Source organism: Mus musculus, chromosome 13, assembly GCF_000001635.26.
Source record: "Mus musculus strain C57BL/6J chromosome 13, GRCm38.p6 C57BL/6J".
Lineage (NCBI taxonomy): Eukaryota > Metazoa > Chordata > Mammalia > Rodentia > Muridae > Mus > Mus musculus.
This window is the reverse complement of record NC_000079.6, coordinates 84252386-84279615: the sequence shown is the minus strand read 5'-3', so window position 1 is coordinate 84279615 and position 27230 is coordinate 84252386. Positions and strand designations below refer to the sequence as shown.

The following is a 27230-nucleotide window of genomic DNA, read 5'->3' as shown; positions in this document are numbered from 1 at the left end:
TGGGTGTGCATTCACTTCACTTAAATCATGCCTGGTAGAAGAAACGTAGCAACTGTCTGGGACTGGTGAAGTCACGGATCTTAGAAGAGAAACTACTACATCCTACTTTACTAGACCAGCATAATTTTTAAATACATTCTAAAACTTAAAAGTCTTTTTGTTTGCTTGTTTGTTTTGTTCCTTTTTTTTTCTTTTTCTTTTGAGACAGTTTCTCTGTGTGGAGCCCTGGCTGACCTGGAGCTTGCTCTGTAGATCAGCCTGGTCTCAAACTCAGATCCACCTTTCTCTGCTTCCTGGGTACCTGGATCAAAGGCGTGCACCAGCACCAGCAGCTAAACTTATACTCTTGAAACTCCCAGGTCAGTACAGCCTCTCTCTACCACCACAGAAGACAGTAGACAAACTGCAGCAATCAACAGACCACGCTGATCTATCTACAGCACAGCTCCCATTAGCTAAGACTCAGAGAACATTTAGCCGCGCATACCAATAAGAATCAGAGGGAAAAAGGCTATCATTTTGAGAGAGAGTGAGGAAGGACATGGAAAACTTTCAAGAAGGAAAAGGAAGGAGAGAAGTGATATAATTATATGTTAATTTACTGTAGTTTCTAAAAAGACCATATGCATTGAGAGACTATGACCAACCCTAACCTGAATTAAGTGTCGAGTCAATTTTAGCAATGCAGGAATAGTTTGACATACATAAATGTAACTCATCATTTAGTGAAGATTAAAACACAGAAATAATACCACCTTACTAGAAAACCTTGGTAAAATCCAGAATTCATGGTAGAAATCATAGAAAGGCTAGTGACAGAGGGCGTGTACATCAACACACTCAAAGCTGTTTACAGCAGCCCATCGTACTAAATGCAGAAAACCTCAAACACATTCACACTAAGATCCGGGGTAAATAAGGAGGCCCATTCTTTTTATTGCTATGCAGTACAGTTTGAAGTCTCAGCTAGACCAATAGGACAAGAGAAGGAAATAAATGGGATAAGAATAGGAAAAAAAAAAAAGAACAAAGGATCCTTGTTTGCAGAAGATATGACTTATTATATAAGAGTTCCTAAAGTCTCCACCCAAATCCTTTTATAGATGATACTTTCTGCAAAGTGGGAAGACACAAAACACGTACAAACCAAGAGCTGTCTTATATACCAATGACAAACACACCAAAAAGGAAATTCCATTTATAACAGACATAATAAAATAAAGTAAACATGCCTAGGGACAAACTGAACCAAGGAAATAAAAGAACTCTACAATGGAAACTTTACAACAAACAACACAGAAATTAAGAAAGATGCAAGAAGATTGAAGAGTTTCCACGCTCATGGATAGGCACAACTAATCTTGTAAAAATGGCCACCCTACCAATAGCAACCCACAGAGTCAATGCAATTCCAATCAAAATTACATGGCCTCTTCACAGATGCAGAAAACCAAAAACCAACCCCAAGCATTTCCGGGCCAAAAGGAAGTAGGATTAGCTAAGACAGTCTTGAGCCAAAAGATGCTTAGGGAGGTACCACCATACTTGATTTCAAATTATACTACAGTAATAAATATTGTATGGTACTGGCACAAAAACAGAGATCTATGGGATAGAATTGAGAACCCAAATATAAGTTCATGTAACTATAATTATACAACTTTTGGCAGAGTTGTCAAATATATATTGAAGAAAAACTGTATCTCATCAAATAATGTTGGAAAACCTGGATATTATGTTAATAATATGTAAATAAAACCAGGAGTGGAGAAAGCAGAGTGCATGTTTCAACTTACAAGGACAGGTAAGAAGCTGGCGAGCAAGGCTCCAGTACCTTCGGAAATAAAAACAATTGACAAAATGGTATCCCACAAAACTCAAAAGCTTCTGTACAGCAAAGCAAACTGTGAAACAAGTAACAGGCCCATGTTTACCAGCTATTCATTCATCGGGGATTCATGTCCAAAGTATACAAAGAACTCAAAAACTAAACATTAAGAAAATCAAGAATCCAACTAAAAATGGGTTATGGAACGGAATAGAAAATTCTCATACAAAGAGCCAGAAGAACCTTAAAAAGTGCTCATCAGCATCACTGCCCATCAGGGAATGTGATCAAAACTCTTCAAAGATCTGCTGTCACCCCAATCGAAAAAGCCATCTCCAGTAATACAAATGACAGCAAATGCAGGCGTGCACATGGCAAAAGAGAATTCCTTACATACTGTTGGTGGAGTGTAAACTAGTGGAAATGAGTTCTGAATAAAACTGCTTAAGACCCAGCTATACTACTCCTGAGCCACATTCAAAGGACTTCATACTCTACCTCAGAGACACTCAGACAGCCATGTTTTGGGCTCCTCTCTTCACAAGAGGAAGAACATGAAGCAGCTAGGATATCCCAACAGATGAATACATAAGAAAAACATACACACAATACGGTGCGGTTCTTTGTTCAGGCAAAGAACAAAAAAACAAAGAAATGGATAGAACTGAAAAACTGGTACTTCAGGCCCCAAGTTCCCTCCTATATTTATATCCTAGTTGCAAACTTTTGTTTTGTGTATTTAATTTGGAAGACAAGTTGAAGCCAGGAAATTAAAAGGGAGATATGGGGAGGTGCGTTAAAGGGGAGGAGAAAATAAATTATAGGTAAAAAGAAAGTAGAAAGTGGAAAACTGGGGGTGGAGAGGCTTATGCAGGAAGAGGCATATAAGGAAGAGTGTGGGAAAACCAATGGAAGCCTAATAGGACCCATGGGATACAAAAGAAAGGAGATTGGGATGGGCTTAATGAATTAAGTGGAGGTGTGGATAGGAGAAATAGCAAGAGGAAAGAAAATAGCAAGCAGGTTAATCAAAACTAAGGATGTATGAAAAAGTTATTATGGAAACTGACTAGTTTAGCAAGCTAATTTCAAAATGGTAGTTTGAGCAGAAGGACCCCACATAGATGGATAATGCCACTCCCAGAAGTCACAGGTTATTAAATAAAAGTCAAAGTGCGAGGCACGGGATGCCTCCCCATGAGTTATTAGTTAGAGAAGCCCAAGAGATATCAAAACTATCACAAGCTATTGTCATTGCACTTGGCGACGCATCATAGCTACGTATTGCTGAAAACACCACAGACTTGGGCTACAGGACATAAATTAATCTCACACCAAACAGGAAACTTCCTGATAACTAAGCCTTCAAGGTGCTAGAAAGAGATCATGCTCCTACTTAAACTGAATTTCCTATAAACTGAAATTTGTTCCACCATGGAGAGATGATATACTTATTTAAAAATGCTAGTACTTCCCTCTATTCAAATGATTAAGTTTCACAGCAACTAAGACAATTACATTTTTCATTTTACACTACAGAACAAGGAGACAAACAAAACCCTAAAAACAATATTATATCTCTATTACACATTTTTCATTTAAAGCTAATTTATAATAAGCACAGTCACTCTTATGATCTATTTAGCAAAATCTTTCAAGATGATCATTCCAATTCAACAGTACAAAAAGTTTATAACATTACCTTCAAGTTTTATCATATTCTAGATGTGCAGGCTTATTACTTAGGAAGAAAAAAGGAACATAAAGTTTTTCTAGATATTAGAAAAAAGTATCATACATGTTTTAAAGCACATCACAAAATAACCTTATAGTGGGCCAGGGTAAATCTAACCAGATAATAGAGAAAAATACCTATCAAAGATACATGAAAGCATAAAGATGGGCTTTATTTTAAAAAACAGAAATGGCCAAGGTTTTAGATTCTAATAAAACAAAAGGCCACCCTTGAATCCTTTTTGACTAGACCTGACATCTAAAGCAAACTACTTCAGAGTTCCAACTTTCATATCACATTTGTACAAAGGAAGAATATAGTAATAGTATTCTGTAACCTTTTAAGGGATTTAGAAGTAGCTAGGAACTGAGTGGCTATGGCTATTTCCCACAGCAAATAAGGTAGCATTTAACTTCTATACCTTTGCATGTCTACAAATAAAACTGCCTCAACTGGAAAGCCTTAGGACTTATGTTCATTTAAACTACGACTTGGTTTTATAAATATCTGCATGTCCATAATAATAACAAATTAAAAACTCTGGCTAGGTATAAAGATATGCATAATGGCTTTTGAATCTTACGTATTTGACACTGTATAATACCGTGTGGAAATATGACTAATGATTTAGTACTGTAGCCAAGCACAATAGGTCTGAAAAGCCTTAGAATTCCTTGCATAAGCATAGCTCCAAGCATTCCAAGCATAGCTTTCTTCTTGAAATTCATGTAATTGACCCAACACTACTATGGGCTATAGTTTATTCTCAAGAAAGTTTATTTTAAAAACCTGCCTGTATGTTATAAACTACTTTAACATTTTGACTTCTATCACAGGATCACTGGCTTTTGCTATGATGATTTTACCTCTTTGCTTTTCATTTCTTCATAATGAGATTAAAATGCTCTATAATCAGAGATGTCACATGAAGTAAAGACCATTAGAACAGCTGCTTCCCTGTGCTCGAGGTCTTCACTGTCATTGCCTTACACTCTAGCTCATGGCATAAATAGGACTGAAGCATGAAGCCTGGTCAACGATGATGTGCAGAGCTACAAACCAATGAGGAGGGAAGTCAGGGTCAGTTTAGAGTGCACTGATGACCAGAGGTGGCCCACATCCAGGCTCCAACATTTAAATTTAGTATCATGCATTCAAAATGCCAGTCTCTTTCTTTTAGGACACTCAAGACTACAGAAAATGTTTCTGCTGTCCAATGTAAGTACATCAACATAAATACACCAAGAAAAGGAACAAATGATTATGTAAATAAAACAACTGGCCTATGTAACTTAATCACTAAACTGATTAAGTTAAATGCTCCTAATTGGAGAAGTACTTTAACCACTAATATTTCATTAGTAACAACTGCAGAGAATATCTGAATCAATTAATGTGTATGTGCTTGGAAGTCTGCAGAGGCCTGCATTTGACTCATAAGTAGGGACATACAATAAGGAGATGAAGAAATCCTAAACAGTAGTCACTGCTAGTAGATTTGATTCATAAAGATGAGAGCAGTTAAAGCTACGACAAGCACGGGCTGTCAGCACATTCTTCTTTGGTGTATGGCATTTAATTCCATGTCTAGAATGGATGTAATTGCAGTAGGCTATTATCTCACACGCAATGTTAAATAGAACTCACATATCCAGTTATTTATACTATTCTACTACTTTCTTTTCTCTAACATCTTCACACACAACATTCCTGTGGGGGAGATGCCATTGTTTGGAACCCTTTATGAAAACACCACTTAAATGGAGTAGAACTAGTTCATTGCTAAGGACTGTGTAAGAGTGCTGCCATCAATCACATGAAGCAATGTGAAATAAAATGAAAAATGACAGAAAATATGAGTGGCTAATCACAGTGTATGTTCTTTTCTTTGATAATATATGAATGGCTATACCACATAAAATAATCTGCATAGGAAGTATATCCATTCCCACATATGTATAAACTTTAACAAAAGTGGAAAGAGAAGCATTCTATAAGGAATATTTATCACTAATAAAAAGACACAAAATGTAATAAGACAGATTTTCAAAGGAGTTAAAAAATAAAGAGCTCACGAACATTTTAAACTGTAGTAAAAGTCTAAGGGAGAAACATAAGAAAATAGTTGAGAAAGTTAAGAAAATTTCCTAAAAAATACAAAATTATAATAACCATACATATGAAATACAGACAATCCCAGATGCTAGTATAGGAGACTCTACTTCCTCAGCAATAAGCATCCACAAAATGTTCATTAGATAAATAATTACAAAAAAGCTTCCTAGAACTCACGAACATGAATTTTCAAAACAGATGATTTTACAAAAATAAGACCAAATCCAAGCTGGGCAGTGGTGGTGTATGCCTTTAACAATCCCAGCACTTGGGAGGCAGAGGCAGGCAGATTTCTGAGTTCAAGGTCAGTCTGGTCTACAAAGTGAGTTCCAGAACAGCCAGGGCTGTACAGAGAAACCCTGTCTCAAAAAACCAAAACCAAACCAAACCAAACCAAACCAAACCAAACAAACAAAAAAAACCAACAACAAAAACAAAACAACAAAAACAAAACCACCCAATTCCTAAGGTACAGAATCTAGCTTTTGTTTTGTTAATCTAAAGGGTAAAAGAGGACTTAACAGGAAAACATCAGAATACCAATAATAATTTAAAAAACAAAAAATAGCAAAATAGGCCGGGTGTGGTGGCACATGCCTTTAATCCCAGCACTTGGGAGGCAGAGGCAGGTGGATTTCTGAGTTCGAGGCCAGTCTGGTCTACAAAGTGAGTTCCAGGACAGCCAGGGCTACACAGATAAACCCTGTCTCAAAAAAAAACAAAAAACAAAAAACAAAAAACAAAAAAAACCAAAGCTGGGGAAGGCGGAAGTGGAAATGGCTGAGAAGGCGAAGGTGCTGGGTCGCAAGCCTGAGCCTCGTCTCAAACCAACATGGCGAAGCAGCAGACTCCTGCAGCTCTTCTCTGCTCTTTCAATGTGTGTACACACAGAGTGACACATAAAACGTAACTCTTTCAAGTTTATAGAAGGAGAGTTCTATGGCAAACAAGATGGAAATGACGTTCTGATCGACTGATGAATCACTACTCTGGGAAAGCTTACTTTCCAAGAAATAAAAATAAATTATTGAAGGAAGGCAGTGAAATATGTTTTGCTACAAACAAGATTTTCAAAGGTAGCTAGCACAGTAAACCTGAGTGAAACTTAATGAAATGCTATCTGTACTGGAGGGACTGGAAGAGAAAGGAAAATCAGAATATCTCTGTCTCAGGATCACAGGGTATTAAGCACTGGAAGGAAATCCTCCCTTTATTCCCAGTACAAACACAGAGCTCATTACAAAGGAGAAACTGTCTGCTAGCCTTTCTGATATGCTACATGGATAAAAAGAGAAATGGGAAAAAAGTTACATCTTTTCCTACATTTACCTTTTAGAACTACCCTATTTTGAAATTTTAAGAAGTTACAAGAAGAATGTTTATTGAATGTGATCAAATTACACTGTAACTTGATCACATTCAATAAATTGATCACATTCAGTAAGAAACTGTCAAAGAAGAAAGTTAACATATCCTAAAAATTCTGTAAAGAATTCAAAAAAGGAAAATTCTTTAACTGACAAATCTTTTCAAAATTAAACACAAGGTCTAATGGTATTAAGTTAAAAAAAAAGGTAAGTTCACAATGTTAATGATGGTTTGAAGGATACATTGCAAAAGACAAAACCAGGAGGCACCAAACTAAGCTGATATTCATTTCCTGTGTAGGCTTCATGAAGCTGTAATAGACCTCAGTTACTAAATAGACAATGGTAGCAGCCACCGTGAAGTCCACCAGCCACTGGTATTCTGGGAAGTAATGCAGTGCTGAAAAAGAAAAGGCCAAGACAAGTTGCAGTTAAATGTGAGCTTATGAGGATAAATCTATGGAACAGTAAGTATGTTAGACTCCATTCTATTTGCAGACTTGAACTGTAAATTTTACGAATAAAAATGCATCTGTCAAATTTAGCAGTTAAAACCAAAATTTGATAGCTCATAAATTAAGTAAGAAAATAATCTTGAACTGATCACTAAAAATTATTTAAATTGCTATTAAAACATGAATGCAAATATATTTTTAATCTTCTTAACCTTAGCTTATCTCTATAAAATTACATGCAAAGTCTTCTTCTGGTGTATTTAGCTGCGTTAACATTAACTTCAATGAATACAATTTCTACAGAAGTTTACATTTGTTCTTAACCACTGGTAGGAGTGATCCTGTGAGTTATTACACACATAGTAAGTGAACAAGTGCACTTCTTATTCTCTCTTAGAAGTAAGAAAAACTGATAGAATGCTGACTTTACATATAGCCATAGCCCTTCAAAAATGAATTCATAATTCAGCACTTATTCAAAGTTCAAGTCTCTGACAGTACAACTAATTACACATTTGATTTAAACATTTTTCAAAGTGTAGTGTGGTTTATTTCCTTCAATTTGTGATAGTTATCAATTATGAACACAGGGAACCAAAGTAAAACTGATAGATATCCTTGGTCATATTATTAACCCATATGATCATGTTTTTTTACTTCTATTCAATAAAAACATTGAGTTCATACTCATGTATGTCTCTCTTCAATAGAATAGTGGGAGTCAAAAGAAGTTCACAGAGCACGGAGAGCTCAGCTGTAAAGCATTTGCTTGAATGAGGCACTTCAGTAAGTTGTACCATGGAAAGGAAAGGTGCAACAACTCCTCTGCATAACCATACAGACACGGCATGCATTGTGGAGGCACAGAAACACCAAGGAACATGTCAGTGCTACTCTGGTTAACAAGAATGCTCCTGATATGAAATAACCAGTTGTTAAACTAGTACCATTTGCAAGTAGTTCTCAAAACTGTCTACATGAAACCGTATGTTCAAGAAACTACATGCTAAAGCCACATTACTGAAGTATATTAAGTTAAAATAGCAAGTTCTCACTGGTTTGTTTTTTAACATCCAGAATATAACTGTGCCCAGTAATTTACTTTTTCTATAAAATTAGGAAAAAAGTCAATACCTAACAGTAGTCTACTACATTTTTAGATTGGTGTCTATTCCAGTTGTCAGCAGAGAGGCTTCCCCGACAGCTGATGTAAACAGACGCAGAGACCCACAGCTGAGCTCAGTGAATGAAAGCCATGGAAGAGGGAAAGGATGGACTGAGGGGTCCAGGGGGTGAAAGACACACAGAGCTCGCAGACGCTCAGAGACTGAAGCAGCAACCTTGAAGTCTGCATGGGGTCTACATTAGGTCTTCTGCATGTATTCTGTGGTTGTTTAGGTTGAGGTTTGGTGGGAGTGGTGATATCTCTGATGCTTTTGCCTGATCAGGGGACCCTTCTCCTCCTACTGAGTTGCCTCATCCAGCCCTGATATGAGAGTATGTGCCCAGCCTCAGTGCATCTTGTTATGTTGTGTGCAGTTATTATCACTGAGGCCTACTCTTTTCTGAAGTGAAACAGAGGAACAGTGGACCTGGGTGGGATGGAGAGACTATGAGGAGAGGAAGCTACTCTTGAGATGTAAAAGAGAATAATAAAGAAAAACAAATGAATCTTCTGTGCGAACCCAGTAGAGGGTCCCAAGGTCCCCAGAGGACTCTCCACACCACAGGCCCCCTAGCACACCCAGGATCTTGAGATCACTGGTGAATGGAACCCAACATCTGTTCCCAAGAATCCCGGAGGGTCTTGTGCCAGCAGGAACAGGAACAAAGGAACCCCTGAGATTCCTTCTGGTGGCTCCAGACCCATGCCATCTTGGGCGCGAACTGGGCAGGCCCTAGCACACCCAGGATCTTGGGATCACTGAGACCAGTCTACACAAGAGAGCACATGGGTAGCAGAAGCAAGAGAGTTTTTTGGGCAGCATCCCTTCAGGCCTTCATCCTCAGCCAGGAGGTGGAGACCCAGACCCCTGGGCACCTTCCTTGCCAGAGGAGAGTCGGCCTGCAGAGAGGGCTCTGATCCAAGGAGTCAGGAGGAGGATCTGTGCTCCAGACTTCTGGACACCTTCCATGCAGGAGGAGAGTTTGCCTACAGAGAGTGCTCTGACCACTGAGACTCAGGAGAGAGCTGGATTTCCAGAGTGCTGACAGAGGCTAACAGAATCACACTCAGAACAAGTGCCACCCAGAGACAGCTAGAACAGCTAACACCAGATTACCAGATGGCGAAAGGCAAACATAAGAATCTTACTAACAGAAACCAAGACCACTGGACACCATTGGAACCCAGTATGCCCACCACAGCGAGTCCTGGATAGCCCAACACACCCAAAAAGCAAGACTGGGATTTAAAATCATATCTCATGATGATGGTAGAGGATTTTAAGAAGGGCTTTAATAACTCACTTAAAGAAATACAGGAAAACACTGCTAAACAGGTAGAATTCCTTAAAGAGGAAACACAAAAATCCCTTAAAGAATTACAGGAAAAGACAACCAAACAGAAAATGGAATTGAACAAAAACATCCAAGATCTAAAAATGGAAGGAGAAACAATAAAGAAAACCCAAAGGGAGACAACTCTGGAGAAAGAAATCCTAGGAAAGAAATCAGGAACCATAGATGCGAGCATCAGCAACAGAATAAAAGAGATGGAAGAGAGAATCTCAGGTGCAGAAGATTCCATAGAGAACATCAGCACAACAATCAAAGAAAATGCAAAATCCAAAAAGATCCTAACTCAAAACATCCAGAGAAGTCCAGAACACAATGAGAAGACCAAACCTAGGAATATTTTCAACTTAAAGGGCCAGTAAATATCTTCAACAAAATTATAGAAGAAAACTTCCCTAACCTAAAGAAAGAGATGACCATGAATGTACAAGAAGGCTACAGGACTCCACAAAGACTGGACCAAAAAAGAAATTTCTCCCGACACATAATAATCAGAACAACAAATGCACTAAATAAAGATAGAATATTAAAAGCAGCAAGGGAAAAAGGTCAAGTAACATATAAAGGCAGACCTATTAGAATTACAACAGACTTCTCACCAGAGTACATAAAAGCCAGAAGTCAAAAGATCCTGGACAGATGTTATACAGACCCTAGAGAACACAAATGCCAGCCCATGCTACTATACCCAGCAAAACTCTCAATTACCATAGATGGAGAAACCCAGGTATTCCATGACAAAATCAAATTCACATAATATCTTTCCACAAATCCAGCCCTTCAAAGGATAATAAAGGGAAAACTCTAACACAAGGATGGAAATTCCGCCCTAGAAAAAGCAAGAAAGTAATTGTTCAAAAAAATCTAAAAGATGACAACCACAAGAACTGAACACCAACTCTAACAACAAAAATAACAGGAAGCAATGATTACTTTTCCTTAATATCTGTTAATATCAATGGACTCAATTCCCCAATAAAAAGACATAGACTAACAGACTAGCTACATAAACAGGACCCAACATTTTGCTGCATACAGGAAACCCACCTCAGGGACAAAAACAGACACTACCTCAGAGTAAAAGGCTGGAAAATAATTTTCCAAGCAAATGGTCCAAAGAAACAAGCTGGAGTAGCCATTCCAATATCCAATACAATCAACATCAAACCCAAAGTTATCAAAAAAGACGAGGGGCCCTTCATACTCATCAAAGGTAAAATCTGCCAAGATGAATTCTCAGTTTTGATTATCTACACTCCAAAGCAAGGACATCCACATTCATTAAAGAAACTTTAGTAAAGCTCAAAGCACACATTGTACCTCAAGTAATAATACTGGGAGACTTTAACACCCCACTCTCATCAATGGACAGATCCTGGAAACAGAAACTAAACAGAGACACAGTGGAAACTAACAGAAGTTATGAAACAAATGGATTTAACAGATATCTACAGAACATTTTATCCTAAAACAAAAGGATATACCTTCTTCTCAGCAACTCATGGTAACTCCTCAGAAATTGACCATATAATTGGACACAAAAGAGGCCTCAAGAGATACAAAAATATTGAAATTATCGCATGCATCTTATCAGATCATCACGGACTAAGGCTGATCTTCAATAACAACATAAATAATAGAAAGCCAAAGTCATGTGGAAGCTGAACAACACTCTCCTCAATGATACCTTGGTCAAGGAAGGAATAAAGAAAGAGATTAAAGACGTTTTAGAGTTTAATGAAAATGAAGCCAGAACAATACCCAAAATTATGGGACACAATGAAAGCAGTCCTAAAAGGAAAACTCATAGCCCTGAGTGACTCCAAAAAGAAACTAGACAGAGCATACACTAGCAGCTTGACAGCACACCTAAAAACTCTAGAATAAAAGGAAGCAAATTCACCCAACAGGAGTAGTAGAAGGCAGGAAATAATCAAACTCAGGGCTGAAATCAATCAAGTGGAAACAAAAAGAACCTTACAAAGAATCAACCAAACCAGGAGCTGGTTATTTGAGAAAATCAACAAGATAGATAAACCCTTAGCCAGACTCACTAGAAAGCACAGGGACAGTATCCTAATTAACAAAATCAGAAATGAAAATGGAGACATAACAACAGAACCTGAGAAAATCCAAAACATCATCAGGTCCTACTACAAAATAATACACTAAACAAAACTGGAAAACCTGGATAAAATGACAGATATAGGTGCCAAAGTTAAATCAGGATCAGATTAACGATCTGAACAGTCCCATTCTATTTCCCTAAGAAATAGAAGCAGCATTTAATAGTTTTCCAACCAATAAAAGACCAGGACCAGATGGGTTTAGTGCAAAGTTCTATCAGACCTTCAAGGAAGACCTACTTCCAGTTTGCTAATTCATCTGGAATAACAAAAAACCTAGGATAGCAAAAACTCTTCTCAAGGATAAAAGAACCTCTGGTGGAATCACCATGCCTGACCCTCAAGCTGTACTACAGAGCAACTGTAATAAAAACTACATGGTAGTGGTACAGCGACAGACAAGGAGATCAATGGAATAGAATTGAAGACCCAGAAATGAACCCACACACCTATGGTCACTTGATCTTTGACAAAGGAGCTAAAATCATCCAATGAAAAAAAGACAGCATTTTCAACAATTGGTGCTGGCATAACTGGCAATTATCATGTAGAAGAATTCAAACTGATCCATTCTGATCTTCTTGTACAAAGCTCAAGTCTAAGTGGATCAAGGAACTACACATAAAACCAGAGACATTGAACCTTATAGAGGAGAAAGTGGGGAAAAGCCTCAAAGATATGGGCACAGGGGAAAAATTTGTGAACAGAACACCAATGGCTTGTGCTATAAGATCGAGAATTGACAAATGGGACCTCATAAAATTGCAGAGCTTCTGGAAAGCAAAAGACACTGTCAATAAGACAAAAACGTCACCAACAGATTGGGAAAGGATTTTTACCAATCCTAAATCTGATGGGGACTAATATCCAATATATACAAAGAACTCAAGAAGCTGGGCTCCAAAAAATCAAATAACCCCATTAAAAAATGGGGTATGGAGCTAAACAAAGAATTCTCAACTGAGGGATACTGAATGGCTGAGAAGAAGATGTTCAACATCCTTAATCATCAGGGAAATGCAAATCAAAACAACCCTCAGATTCTACCTCACACCAGTCAGAATGGCTAAGATCAAAACTTCAGGTGATAGCAGATGCTGGCAAGGATGTGGAGAAAGAGGAACCCTTCTCCATTGCTGGTGGGACTTCAAGCTTGTACAACCACTCTGGAAAACAGTCTGGAGGTTCCTCAGAAAATTGGACACAGTATCCTCAGAAAATTGGACTGGAGAATCCAGCAATACCTCTCCTGGGGTTATATCCAGAAGATGTTCCAACTTGTAATAAGGACACATGCTGCACTATGTACCTAGCAGCCTTATTTATAATAGCCAGAAGGTGAAAGAACCCAGATGTCCCTCAACAGAGGAATGCATACAGAAAATGTGGTACATTTACACAATGGAGTACTATTCAGCTATTAAAAACAATAAATTTATGAAATTCTTAAGCAAATGGATATATCTGGAGGGTATCATCCTGAGTGAGGTAACCCACTCACAAAAGAACTCACATAATATGCAGTCACTGATAAGTGAATTAATATTAACTTAGAATACCCAAGATACAATTTGGAAAACATATGAAAATCAAGAAGGAAGACCATAGTGCAGATACTTAATCCCTCCTTAGAATGGGGAACAAAATACCCATAGAAGGAGTTACAGAGCCAAAGTTTGGAGCTGAGATGCAAGGAAGGACCATGCAGAGATTGCCCCATCAGGAGATCCATACCATAATCAACCACCAAACCCAGACACTATTGCATACACTAGCAAGATTTTGATGACAGGAACCTGATATAGCTGTCTCTTATGAGGCTATGCCAATACCTGGCAAATACAGAAGTGGATGCTCAGAGTCATCTATTGGATGGAACACAGGGCCCCCAAGGGAGGAGTTAGAGAAAGTACCCTAGGAGGTAAAGGGTTCTGCAACCCTTTAGGAGGAACAACAATATGAACTAACCAGTACCTCCTGAGCTCGTGCCTCTAGCTGCATATGTAGCAGAAGATGGCCTAGTCCATCTTCCATTTGCCTAGTCTACTGTGAAACTATGCCGGGGCCTAGCAAACACAGAAGTGGATGATCACAGTCATCTATTGGATGGATCACAGGGCCCCCAATGGAGGAGCTAGAGAAAGTACCCAAGGAGCTGAAGGGATCTGCAACTCTATAGGTGGAACAACAATATGAACTAACCAGTACCCCCGGAGCTCGTGTCTCTAGCTACATATGTATCAGAAGATGGTCTAGTCGGCCATCAGTGGAAAAAGAGGCCCATTGGTCGTGCAAACTTTATATACCTCAGTATAGGGGAACGCCAGGGCCAAGAAGTGGGAGTGGGTGGGTAGGGGAGTGGGGTGGGAGGGTATGGGGGACTTTTGGGATAGCACTGGAAATGTAAATGAAGAAAATACCTAAAAAAAAAAAACCCAAAAAACCAAAAAAGACTTGCAAGTTGGAGAGGGTCAACGTATCAGATATGGAAAGTTGGCACATAAAGACATTATTTTTGAGACAGGATGTCATATAGCCCAGGGTGCCCTCGACTTGTTGTGTAGCTTAGGATGATCTTGAACTTCTGATCATCCTGCCTCTGCCTCCTGAACATTGGGATTCCAGGTAAACCGTTTGTGGTTTACGCAGTGCTGAGGACTGAACCTGGAGATTCCTGTAGGCAAGCATTCTATTGCCTGAGTCACACACTCAGCCCAAGATACTTGATTTAAGTGGAAAAAGATCCACCACCATCTTAGAGCATGTTCAATAGAATGAAAGCCACACCACCAGGAACTGGAGAGCCCAGCAGAGTTTGGACTCTGGAATCTGGTAAGCTCATCTGGCCCTTATCACTTAATGGGTTCATTATCTTCAGTACACTGTATTTCATTAACTCCTCTGCACACACTTGGATGCTGAGTCAACTTCAAGATTAGAGATCAAGTAAGGTATATATTTGGAGAACGAGGCATGTATTACTTGCTCAATAAAAATCCTGATGTGTAAAAAAAAATTTAAGACACTGAAAAAAGAAATTGAAGACATCAGAGGATGGAAAGATGTCCTATGATCATCAATAGGTATTACTAAGATACTGAAAATTGCCATCCCACTAAAAGTAATCTACAGATTCAGTGCAACCCCCATCAAAATTACAACACATTTTTTTATAGAAACAGAAGGGACAATTTTCAGCTTCAAATGAAAACACACGACACCCAGGATATCTAACACATTCTGAATAATAAAGGAACTATAAGAGGTATTATCAAACCTCATGTCAAGGTATCCTACAGATCTATAGTAATAAAAACAGCATGCTATTGGTATAATAGTAGGTACACTGGTAAATGGAATCAAACTGAAGACCCATACATAAGAAGTCTGTATACACCTGATTTTTGAGTAAGCCAGAAATATACAATGGGAAAAAAGACAATAACAAATGATGCTGGTCCTACTGGATGGTTGCCTATAGATGAATGAAAAATATTCATCTGTATTTATAACTTCACCCAATACATAACTTTAAATGGATAAAGGCCCTTAATGTAAGAACAGAAACACTGAATCTGACAGAAGAGAAAGTGGGGAATAGTCTTAAACTCCTTGGTGAAGGAAAGAATTTTCTGAACAGAATACTGATAGGTACTGACATGAAGAACAGCTAATAAATGGACTTTTGTCAAACAAACTGAAAAGCTTCTATATGGCAAAGAATACCATCATTTGGACATATAGAATGGGCAAAGATTTTTACTAATTATTTATCCGATAAGGGGTAATATCCAGAATATGTAAAGAAAAACACTAGACATCAAGAAATATGGACCAATTTAAAAATTTTGTATAGATATAAATGGAGAATTCTCAAGAGGAACCATGAATGGGTAAAAACACTTAAAGAAATGTTCAACGACATAATTAATCATAATTACTTGGAGATTTCATTTTATACCCACAAGAATGGCTAAGATCATTACATTACATGGTGGCAAGGATGTGGAGTAAAGGAATATTTATCCATAGTTGATGGGAGCACAAATTTGTACAGTCACTACTAAAATCAGTGTGGCAGTTCCCCAGGAAGCTGAGAATCCACCTACCTCAAGATCTAGTATAACACTCTTGGGTATATAACCAAAGGACTACACTCTACTACAGACACTTGCTCAGCCATGTTCATGGTTGCTCTATCATAGTCAATAATGAGAAACAATGTAGATGCCCACTAAGTGATTAGTGAAAAATGAAAATGTGGTACATTTCACAATGAGATATTACTCAGCTGTTAAAGAAAAAGACCCCGAAATTATGAAGTTTGCAGTTAATTGGATGTCACTAGGAAAAAAATCATCTGGAGTGAGGTAACCCAGACCCAGAAAGATAAATATGCTTATATGTGGATGTTATCTTTTAAGACTTCAATTGGCATGCTGCAAATATAACTATATAGTCACAGGAATTTGGTACTGGATAACGGACTAACAGGATCTCCCACGAAAGCTGAAATGAAATTTATAGATATAAGAGATAAGAGGGAGACTGGAGTAGGAGGATTAAATTGGGAAGAAGATGGAATAGAGGGTAAAGAGGGAGATATCAGGAGGGACAGCTAATACTAAGGGCCAGTTGAGGGATCCTATGAAAGCCCACAGAAACTTCCTAACATGTATACATGTATGAACAAAATATAGTTGGAGGCTCCAATAATAATGCCCCAATTAGACAGCTTTCGCCACCAAGTAAAAACTTTAGTGCTAGGAATAGGTTATATCTAGTTGAATTGTTAGACAAAGAGGCCCCAGGGAAACCCCCCAAATATCTCAGGCCATTAGATGCTCTCTATAAATTTATGGTAAGGCCCTACAGCTGAAGATAGCACATACAATTTTATTGAACACAAAGAGGGCAAGCTGGTACCTATCTAGAGCCTTTCCTGCTACTGACTATGTTCATGGTACCAGAAAAAATGCTGCATGTACTAGAGGAAACAGGTAAACATTAATCCAACTACAAACCCTGTGATTCATAATGATAACCTGCCTGCACGATATGGTAGTACAATACTCACACAAATGTTGTGCAAGTGTCTTAGGGTTTCTATTCCTGTACAACATCATGACCAAGAAGCAAGTTGGGGAGGAAAGGGTTTATTCAGCTTACACTTCCACGTTGCTGTTCATCACTAAAGGAAGTCAGGACTGGAAGTCAAGCAGGGCAGGAAGCAGTAGCTGATGCAGAGGCCATGGAGGGATGTTCCTTACTGGCTTGCTTCCCCTGGCTTGCTCAGCCTGCTCTCTTATAGAACCCAAGACTGCCAGCCCAGAGATGGTCCCACCCACAAGGGGCCTTCCCCCTTCATCATTAATTGAGAAAATACCCCACAGCTGGATCTCATGGAGGTACTTCCCCAACTGAAGCTCCTTGCTCTGTGATAAACCCAGCCTGTGTCAAATTGACACATAAAACCAGCCAGTACAGCAAGTGACCACCCACTCTTTGATTAGATTAGAATCACACTCCAGCAAATGGAACCTATGCCCGACACTGCTCAGGTGGCCAAGAATCTGCGCTGGATAGGCCATTGGCTTAGGGGGAAATCAAATACTATTGTTCTGCTAAAAGAACATAATAAATGATTCTTAACAACACTCTCCTATAGACTATTGTCTTGCTTGGCCATCATCAGTGGAGCATCCTGTTGCAGGAGATAGGAACTAACACAGACATCCGCAACTGAACAAAGCGCTGAGAGTAAGAGGCTTTGGAAGAGTCAGTTCTAAGGTGCCTTTATCAAGTCAAATCCCTCCTCATAGGGTTCAGGAAGCCACGCTGGAGAGGAGGAGGAAAGAGGGTAAGAGCCAGAAATGAAAGAGGGCCCCAAGGAAATCGTGTCTTCAGACACAACAGGCCTAACACATACATGAACTCACAGAGACTGGCAGCACACATAGAACCTGCTAAAGTTTAAGTCAGATGGGATCCCAGTGCTAAGAAAAAAAAATAGTGGATATGGAATTCACCCCTAACAAACTGACACTGCCTTGCAAAGGCAAAAATTGTTTTCTCCACTTGAGTCTTACTGGGTATTTTATTAGCTACACTTAGAATAGACCCCATGTCCAGCAATAGATGGCCTGCACAAAACAAATTTCCTGGCATTTTTTTAAACTTTCTAACTCAAAATGTTTGGGGTATTTTTGTCTTACTGATCTTTTGCTTCTTTATTATTGTTCCCAATTCTGTGTTTTTAATGGGTTTTAGTGGGATTTTATTGGAGGTGGCAGACACAGTAGTAGTGGTGTGTGTGCTTTGTGACTTTTAAAAATTCTGGTTTGGGTTTATTTGTTTTGTTTTATTTTCTAAACAAAGGGGGAAGGGCATAGCGCTGAGGGGGCGGAGAAGTGGGAGGAGCTAGGGGATAGGAAATCTTGATCAGAATATAATGTATAGGCTTTTTTTAATAAAAAGTATTGACTGATTAATGTGGTAGTTCCCCATTTTTCATGAAATCCAGTGGTTCTCATATCTGATTAAGCATCAAAATCATTGGTATTTTTTAAGTCAAATACCAGAACCTGTTCTAGAATCAATGGATTTTTAAAGATGAGAACAAGAAATCTGTATTTTTAAAGGTCTCTTCAATAACATAATATAATGTATAAGGCTTGAAAACTAGTGTTAGGAACACCACTTCAGACAGCTTCCCCCTCCAGCATTTAATTAGCTTTATATAAAAATTTCATTTTAAACTTAAAATCATTATAGTCATATTATTACAGAAACTGAGGGGTAAAGTTCATTATTTATTTTGATATATCCAATTGATAAAGGTGAACTGTGAATAAAATCTCAACTTCTTAATCCCTAACACCATAAGAATAGTTGAGTTACTAAAATTTAGATATCTCAATTTGCAAATATAATTTAAAGTTCATCATGACAGTAATAGATTATTAAAGGAGATAAATTTGAAATTTATGATCTCAAGACTGGTTTCAGCCCAATAAGCAGAAGCTACAGCAAGGCTGAGCAGGTGTGCCACTTCCCAGCCGGGGAGAAGAATAGCATAGGGACAGAAAAGAGGACTTCATTTGAATAAAGCCTTTGGAGCTTGACAAAGTCAGTTGTCAGATTCCATGGAAACAAAACCATACCCACAACAGATACAGTTTTCCACTGACACAGACTGGTGCATGCAGAACACTTTACAAGATTGCCCTTACCTAAAGTGTCCACTTCTGTAACAGACTTGGTTTCTAGATGAAGGTCAATGTCTTTTGGAATGGTTAGTGGCTTATTTTCAATATGGCCATTGTATTTTCTGCAAAAATTAGATAAGTAACACAAAAATAAAACACTTAGTTATCCAAGTACATACATTATCCTAAATACAAGAGATTTTAGCTTCATTGCGCTGTCACCCTAGAGGAGGTCACATACTCCAAAACAGTTTCCCAAAGCAGACTACAAGGTGCTGAGGTAAATTATGTGACCATGTAGATGACCAGGAGAAGAATTACCTAGACCAAAAGAGCAACAAAATCTTGCTTGCTAGTATCCTGTTTCACACCCATTCTTCCTACTCTCTTTTGCAAATTTAAAAGCCACCTAGAATCTCTTTAGTAGGTAACAAGATTAAAGGAAAGGAAGAAAAAATAAAATTCTCTTTGAACGTACATGTACATACATATACACATAAACACAGCTGTAATGTAGGTCAGAGATGAATAAGTATATTAAAATTAATGTTCGTAGGAAATTCATAAACATGAAAGGCAACTGTGGAGGTGCCTACGAAGACTCAGATGGAGAAACTCAGAAAAGTTCTTTAAGTATATCCTGTCACTCCCCAATTTAAGTTTTAAGGACAATCAAATGGATATACAAAGTAATAAGCCCAGTTTTAATAACTATTTTCAACCCTGTATTTCCTCTTTGGTAAGTAAACATGGGGCTCTCCGTGACAATATGTCACATCAGTGACCCAAGCCCTATTGCTGGTAGTGAGAGGAGAGCTTCACCAGTGCACCCTCCTGTAGTCTCCGCACTGAGTGATCCTGGAAGAGCTATGCACTCAGCTCAGTGGACACTGCCTGCCTGGCTTGCATCAAGCCCTTGGTTTGCTCTAGGATGGCGTAAGCCAGGAACGGTTATCTGCTGCTACTGGGGTCAGGAGGCAGGAGGATCACAAGTTCACGGTCATCATCCTCTGCGCCAGCCTGAGCTACATGAGAACTCAAGTCTAAAAAGAGTAAATTAACAGGTTATTAGGCATCCAAAAAGAATATGAATATTTTCGAAATGAATAATAAACTCCATAATTAAATCCCACAATTGTTTAAACATGGGAACAGTGGCCATCTGCTGAGTTTGGTGGTTGAAAATAATAAACAAACAACAAAAACAAAGTAAAAATTCAGCCTATATTAAAAAACTGGTCCTTAAGTACATAAACTTGAGAAATCCATTTGACATTTTAAAATTATTTTTTTATCATTTTTGGATGTATGGGTTTTTCTGCAAGAGTCTGTGTAGCACATGCATGCAGTGCTCTTGGAGACCAGAAGAGGACATTATAGCCAAAAGAACTGGAATTAGACAGTTTGTGAGTCTGGGTGCCAGGGACTGAATCAGGACCTATACAACAGCCGGCACTCTTGACCACTACACCATCATTCCAGCCTCTGGTTCAACACTTCTAATCAACAGCATTTTAGTAAAATGTAAATTAAACTACTTAGGATGGCTGTCTATATTAAGTAGCAGCTGTACATAATAATATCTTATGAACAAAAACCTTGGTTAAGAATACTTTATTAAAGTACTGAAATTTTTAAAAGGGAAGGGCTTATGATTAATAATCCACTGAAATTCAAGATTAATAAAAAAGATATCCTCAACTGATCCCCAGCTGAGGACATTGAAGCTAATGTGGACTTTTGAGTCAACTCAGACTTTCTGAGATTTAAATAGGGGTATGCAACTTGAAAGCCATCAGAGATATACATATGACTATGTCTAGTCTTTGCAATTTACAGAGGTGACTGATTTAAGAAGGCCTGTTAGCAGACAGTTAAAACATTAAACAAAATATAAAGAGCCGGGCAAGGGCTACAGCTCAGTGGTAGAGCTTTGTTCAGTAGCGCCATAGAAAAAAGCAATGCAGTGACTGAAGGGAACCTACAAAGCCATATCTAGTAAAGAGAACCCCCAACCCCGCAAAGACTCCAAAACAGCTGCTCTGAAAGACTTAAGATATCCCTGCAGCTCATCTCTTAAGCCACGTAAATATCTATAATATAGTTCTCATAACAAATCAGAATAAAGTTAACCATTGTTGAGTAAAACAATTGTCTTGACCTTCCTGTTTTCACTGAGATTTACATGGGTTCTGATGTCAAAAAAACTAACTACTTGAATAAAGTTAATCTTTTGAGTACAGCAATCATTATTTTGTACTTATATTCTAATTTTTACTTTACTGGAATTTGCAAGGGTTCTGATCTGAAATTTATCAACTACTTACATCATTAATAAATATTCCCTTAATTGAAACAAATATACCTGTGTAACTTATGTAAAATGTTTAATAAATTAGAAGCTTGTCAATATAACTTACCTGTCTTTTTTACTTTTTCCTTTCTGCTGCTTCCCTGCAAGGATTCTTAATTCTTCTTCGGAAGGATGTTGATACCATCTCAAACTAAGGGAGGAAAAAGGAGCCCTTTGAAATAAATCACTTAAATGACCATGTAATCCATTTGCAAGTATTTACAATTGGAGGACACTGTAGGAAAATAGTCACGTGACAAATGCAGAGCGAACTGACACGGCCTCTGAAACCCTGGGGTGAGATGCTCGCCCAGCCAGCATCAGTAAGCACTTACTAGATGCCAGGCAGTTACCCTGTATTTCTAACAGCCTGCCGTTTCCTAGGCAAAAATGACACCAACTCTGCAAGAAATTCTCTACCAACCCTCTATTTGAACCAAGTGATAGTTATCTTTAAGAGAGCTGACTCCATGTTCTCTCACATTTACAAATCTTTTTTTCTCTTCTATTACACAAAATAGCCACGTCGTTTAATCTTCCCAAGCACCAAACCACTTCACTATGACTTTCCTGTTATACAGAGGCGTCACTATTTAGCAGTCACTTAAATGTAGTAGTTCTATCTTACCCTTGGTGTATCCGTATGCTGCTAGCAGTATTGTGCAATGCTGTAAACTCTCCCCATTCTACTGCACACACTACTCTGGACCTGTGCTCTACTTACTCTTCCATAGCCATGACTCTCACAACACTCTTACCTCATCTTCCTGCCTTTCTTGGACATCCTTCTCATCCTCCCACCCTGAGCCCATTCTTACTTCTTTTTCCATAACAGATATTGTGTCAAAGTACATGAGCCCATAAAAACCTGTCTCAAGGCTACTCTAGGCAGTACAATGTGTAGACTATGCAGGGACTTTCCTCAAGGTCCTTACCATTATATTGTTATAAAGAATAAATACAAACGTTGTATTGCTATACTTTTTAAAATCACAAAACTCTAGATTATGAGATGTCTAAATTTAAATATCGACTAGCTTGCTGTTTCAAAAAAAGTTACAGAATTGACAATTTGAGTCATAACTCAATATTGCATATAAAAAAACTGTTAAAACTCTGAGATGGCATTGGGATTGTGTTAATTTTAAAGCTTACATAATTTAGAAAGGTACTGAAATACTTATGCCTAAAATAATATAATGTTTGGAATTTGCACCAAAATATGTTGGGGTGAGGGTAGATGGAGCCAAGAACAGGTAAAACAAGTCTAGGTACTAGCTACTGCGATGAGTACATAGGAACTAAAAAGTGTCTACTCTGAAAATTTAGGTTTTAAGACCCGAAACGTATACAGGATTTGTGACTTCCTACTTCCATAGCTTGCAGGATGAGCCCAGAGCTCACTTCTCCACATTCCTTTTCAGTCATTCTCTACTTCAAAAGAGCACACACTATCTTGAATAAATGATACTTATTTCTAACAAATTCTTTCATCTTGTGATGCTTTTGCATATATTCTTCTCTCTGGCTATGAACATCTATATGCCCATTTATTTCCTGTTTCACAAGGCAGTACTCCAGTGACAATACAGAATGCTCCATTTCTCATTCCAGACAGTGCTTCAGAAGGCCGACCTGACAGGTGCTCGTTCTGCTATAAGTTAACAGTAGAATCTGGTCATGGAAACCCCAAACACGTGATTATCGAGGGTTGAAACTTTAACTCCCAGTCATGGGAAAGAGACTAGAGTGTGAGTTCAATCATTTAAATCAACGATATAAAATCTACCACATAAAATTCTACGTTTGCAGGAAATTTCCTTAAAAACTTTGGATTTCAAAGCTTGTTGTAATCTTCTGGTTTACACGGATGGGTCCAGAAGGAGAAACCTTCAAGGTGTTCTTGTGTTGGCCACAGAGGTCAATGTATATTTTTAGATAACATAGCATGGCTATGGATACTCTGGACACTCAGCATGCTGAACACTAGACATCCAGAGGGCTAGGAAGGAAGCACACTGCAGGTCGGGAGAATCCCAAGTGATAGTGATAGCATCTATATATGAGGGCTATTGTTGGCAAAAATGCAGCTTCCCTGTGGGTTTTGTGTACACAGTCTTGAAGACAGAGGCTGCTGTCCATGTGTCTGTCTTCAGACCTGTGTACAAGCCTGCATACTTGACTATGCCCTTCAGTGTGTGGCTGTGAAGTACTTTGAGGCCTTGGCTGCGTGAATAAACTGTTTCTACCTGCCTGTGACTTCACATCTCCTAAGCTTCCAGGTCTCCCATGCCCCACTTCCTTTCCTGGCATGAAACTCAGATCTCATAGTTCAGCTCTGTTCAGGAAACTTAGACGGGAGTTCTATTTTCCAGCCTCCTCTAATTTTCTTGACGCTGACTTACATTTTACTATTTTTTATATAATACAAAGCTAGTATAGTTGCTGGCATATAGTAACTGCTCAGAAAGGATCACTGAAACAAAATAATTCTGTTTCCTTCCTAATTCAATGAGTACACACACATACCAAAAAGTCTCTAATTACAATTAATAGGTGAGGAGGAACTTCCTGCAATTTCTACCCAAGTCCAGAATTTTAACTGACAGTTGACTTGTTACTCAGGGTAGTTACGCTCTATAGGGAAACACTGAATCATTGCTCCTAGGAAATACAGGAACCTAACCCTGTATTACAATATAAGATGGCTAGGTGCCAAAGAATACCACCAAGAACACAGTAAGTATAATCTGTCTGTATATGAATATATATGATGTATATATAAAAGGACATTATTCTACATATCCATGACATTCTCTGAAAGGCAAAGCACTGCAAGGGAAAAGGGGAAAAGGCAATCCTATTTACTCAAGTGCCAACAGAAACTTCAGTTCTACTTGTGGTTAGAGATCACATTTACAATCCTGTTCACACAGGAGACAGTTCCAGGACAAGATGGGGAGTACACGAGAAGCAATTAATGTAGCAAATAGGAGTTCAGCCTACTCAGTGGTATATACCACTTACCCTTAGTAGGTATTTGAAACTGCAGACACTATCAAACCTTATATATGCTATGTTTTGTATGCATATATACTTTTTGATTAAGTTTAATTTATAAATTAGGTACAGTAAGAAAGTAACAATGAGGAACAAATAGAAAAATTATAACAAGATACTATAATAAAAGTCGTTAATACTGCCTCTCACAATCTCACTGTACTACTGACCTTTCTTGCGATCGAGTGAGGTAATACAATGTCTGGATGATCAGATGACGTGAAGGGTAAATGATTTAAGGAACCTGATCTATGATGTAAAGATAACTTGAATACAGCACCCTGATACCACAAAAGTAAACCTTATCCGGACCTAGGATTAAGTGATGAACAGGCAGGTCACATGTAGTGTGACCAGTTAGGAAAAGAGTGTAGTTTCATTATGTTATTTAGAATGGTATGTCATTTTAAAAACCCTTTATTTCTGAAGCTTTTCCATAGTGTTTGCAGACTGTGATGGAGTGTCGTGAAAAGCACCATCATGGCTTTAGGGGGAACTGTGGCACTAGACCATGGCTTGGGCTTCTCGAGGAAGGTCTGAAGCTGTTTATTTGTCATCATCTGGACCTGAGTATATCACTTACAACTGACTCCCATGGGTAAAATGGAATTACCAGTACCTATTTGAAAAGAGAAACAGCTGCTCAGCTATCTTGTTATATCCGAGGTACAATAAAATCATCTCAGCTTCCCCTTGACCTTCAGCTACTACTCGTCAAGCTACTACCAGCTATGAATACATGAGTCTGAGTTCTAGGCTTGGTACCTCAGAATCTTTCGATTCATAATCTACTCTCTTTTTACTTGCCAACCAGCACAGCATTTAACAGCTGACTCTGAGGTCATAGAGAGAAAAGTCCACAAAAGGCAGGACAAGTAGAATATCTTTCACCACTTAAAAGATAACTCAATTCCTTCCTCACCATTTTGTGAGGAATCCAGCGGAACAGCAATCACACTGCCACCCCATCTGGCCCCTTTCCAGTCTGACAGATGTGAAGCCACGTTAACCAAGTACTGGGACTCTGCAGGTTACATGTCCCAATGTAGCTCGTTCCTACTGCACTTAGAATATCCAAATGATGGATTTAGTTTTTTTAAAAAATTATTCTTTGCTTTATATGAATACAAAGACTTTACAGTTTTCTTTTTAAACAAACAAAAATGTTAAAATTATGGCAATGTTAGTGAGAACTAGAAAAATAATGAACTTTTTATTTTAAAAGGCTTGTTAATTTTAAAATCTTGCTTATTTCTTTAGATACAGGTGATTATTTTTTGAAAGCACTGACCAGCTTAACTATCAAGTCAATATACTTAATCAGGTGCCACTTTAATCTCTGCACTGCAAAGATCCAGAGGTCAAAGAGATACAAGGAATTAACATAAACCCAAGTACTAACCTTTAAGAAAATTATAATTTATTTATATTATTATGAAATAAATGAATAAGATGATACCTACAAAAACTAAAAAAATAAAATAAAATAAAAAATTTCACCCAAATCCTTTAGCATACTGTTGGCTAATACTGTGGTATTTACACAGGTATTCTTCACATAAATGGTCTTACTAAACAGTTCTATCAAACATAGTAATTCCCAAGTCATCATATAATAGTTTCAATTGCTCAAATGACTTCAAATAAAAACTATCATTTACGATCAATAGTACATAAGCCACTAAGATGGTATCAATTTTAAACACAGTATGGTTTCATATCATTGAAGATAGACAAGAGTAATTTATCCTAAATGCTATAAATCAATGACCTTATTCTATTGAGTTAGTTAACAGTGCTGAGAGTTGGCGTTTGTTGACTTCAAATGCCAGCATAAAACCTTAAAAAGGTAGGTAACATTAAAACACAAGACAAAACAGTGAGAACACAAAATAATAACATAAAAGTAACCTAACTTGAATATATGGCTTTTAACAGAACTTCATTTTTCATTAAAGGCAGCCTTAATCAATACAAAATACATTGTTTACAAGAACAAGTTTCAATCACAAGAAAATCAGCCTCATGTTTCATTTTAAAGACTGAGTTTCACACATCTTATAAAAGACCAAACTTTGATAGGATGTAGCTCAGTGAGAAACCTTAGCTCTTAGCATATACAGTACCTACCCTACGTTCAACTGAAAAGCTTATAACATATTACTTTAACAAATTTGTTTTACATATTTTAAGGTTTTATATGTTTATTTCTAAGTCATTTACTTAGAACTAATGATAATTTGCCCAGCTGACATTTTATTATTTCATAATCTATAGAGTGCAAATTAAGTTATAAGATTATGGAAGGAACATAAAATCTCAGTCACAAATGATAGATTTGTACACATAACAATTTCATCAAAAATGTCCATCACTCTTTATTCATTTAAAATACACTTAAACAGTTTATTTCAGTACATAATCAGCACACATGCAAATATGTTATATTAAAAACTTTAAAGTTTG

General features: G+C 37.9%; 1 protein-coding gene across 10 annotated transcripts in view; it reads right to left on the bottom strand.

Moving 5' to 3' along the window:
• Tmem161b (transmembrane protein 161B) overlaps positions 1 to 27230 on the bottom strand; it is a 73671-nt gene that overhangs the window by 16351 nt on the left and 30090 nt on the right. For 9 of the 10 annotated variants that reach the window (NR_029419.1, NR_155262.1, NM_175187.5 and 6 more), the window contains 3 exons: positions 21772 to 21855; positions 19376 to 19473; positions 7289 to 7445 (listed from right to left, as the gene is read on the bottom strand). Coding sequence is in view for 2 of the 10 variants with exons in the window: in NM_175187.5 (NP_780396.2) it covers positions 7289 to 7445; positions 19376 to 19473; positions 21772 to 21855 (339 nt within the window). In the remaining 8 variants the exon portion in view is untranslated. Of the gene's footprint in view, positions 1 to 4429; positions 7219 to 7288; positions 7446 to 19375; positions 19474 to 21771; positions 21856 to 27230 lie in introns of those variants that run through there. The other variant, XM_011244565.3, reaches the window with a different exon arrangement.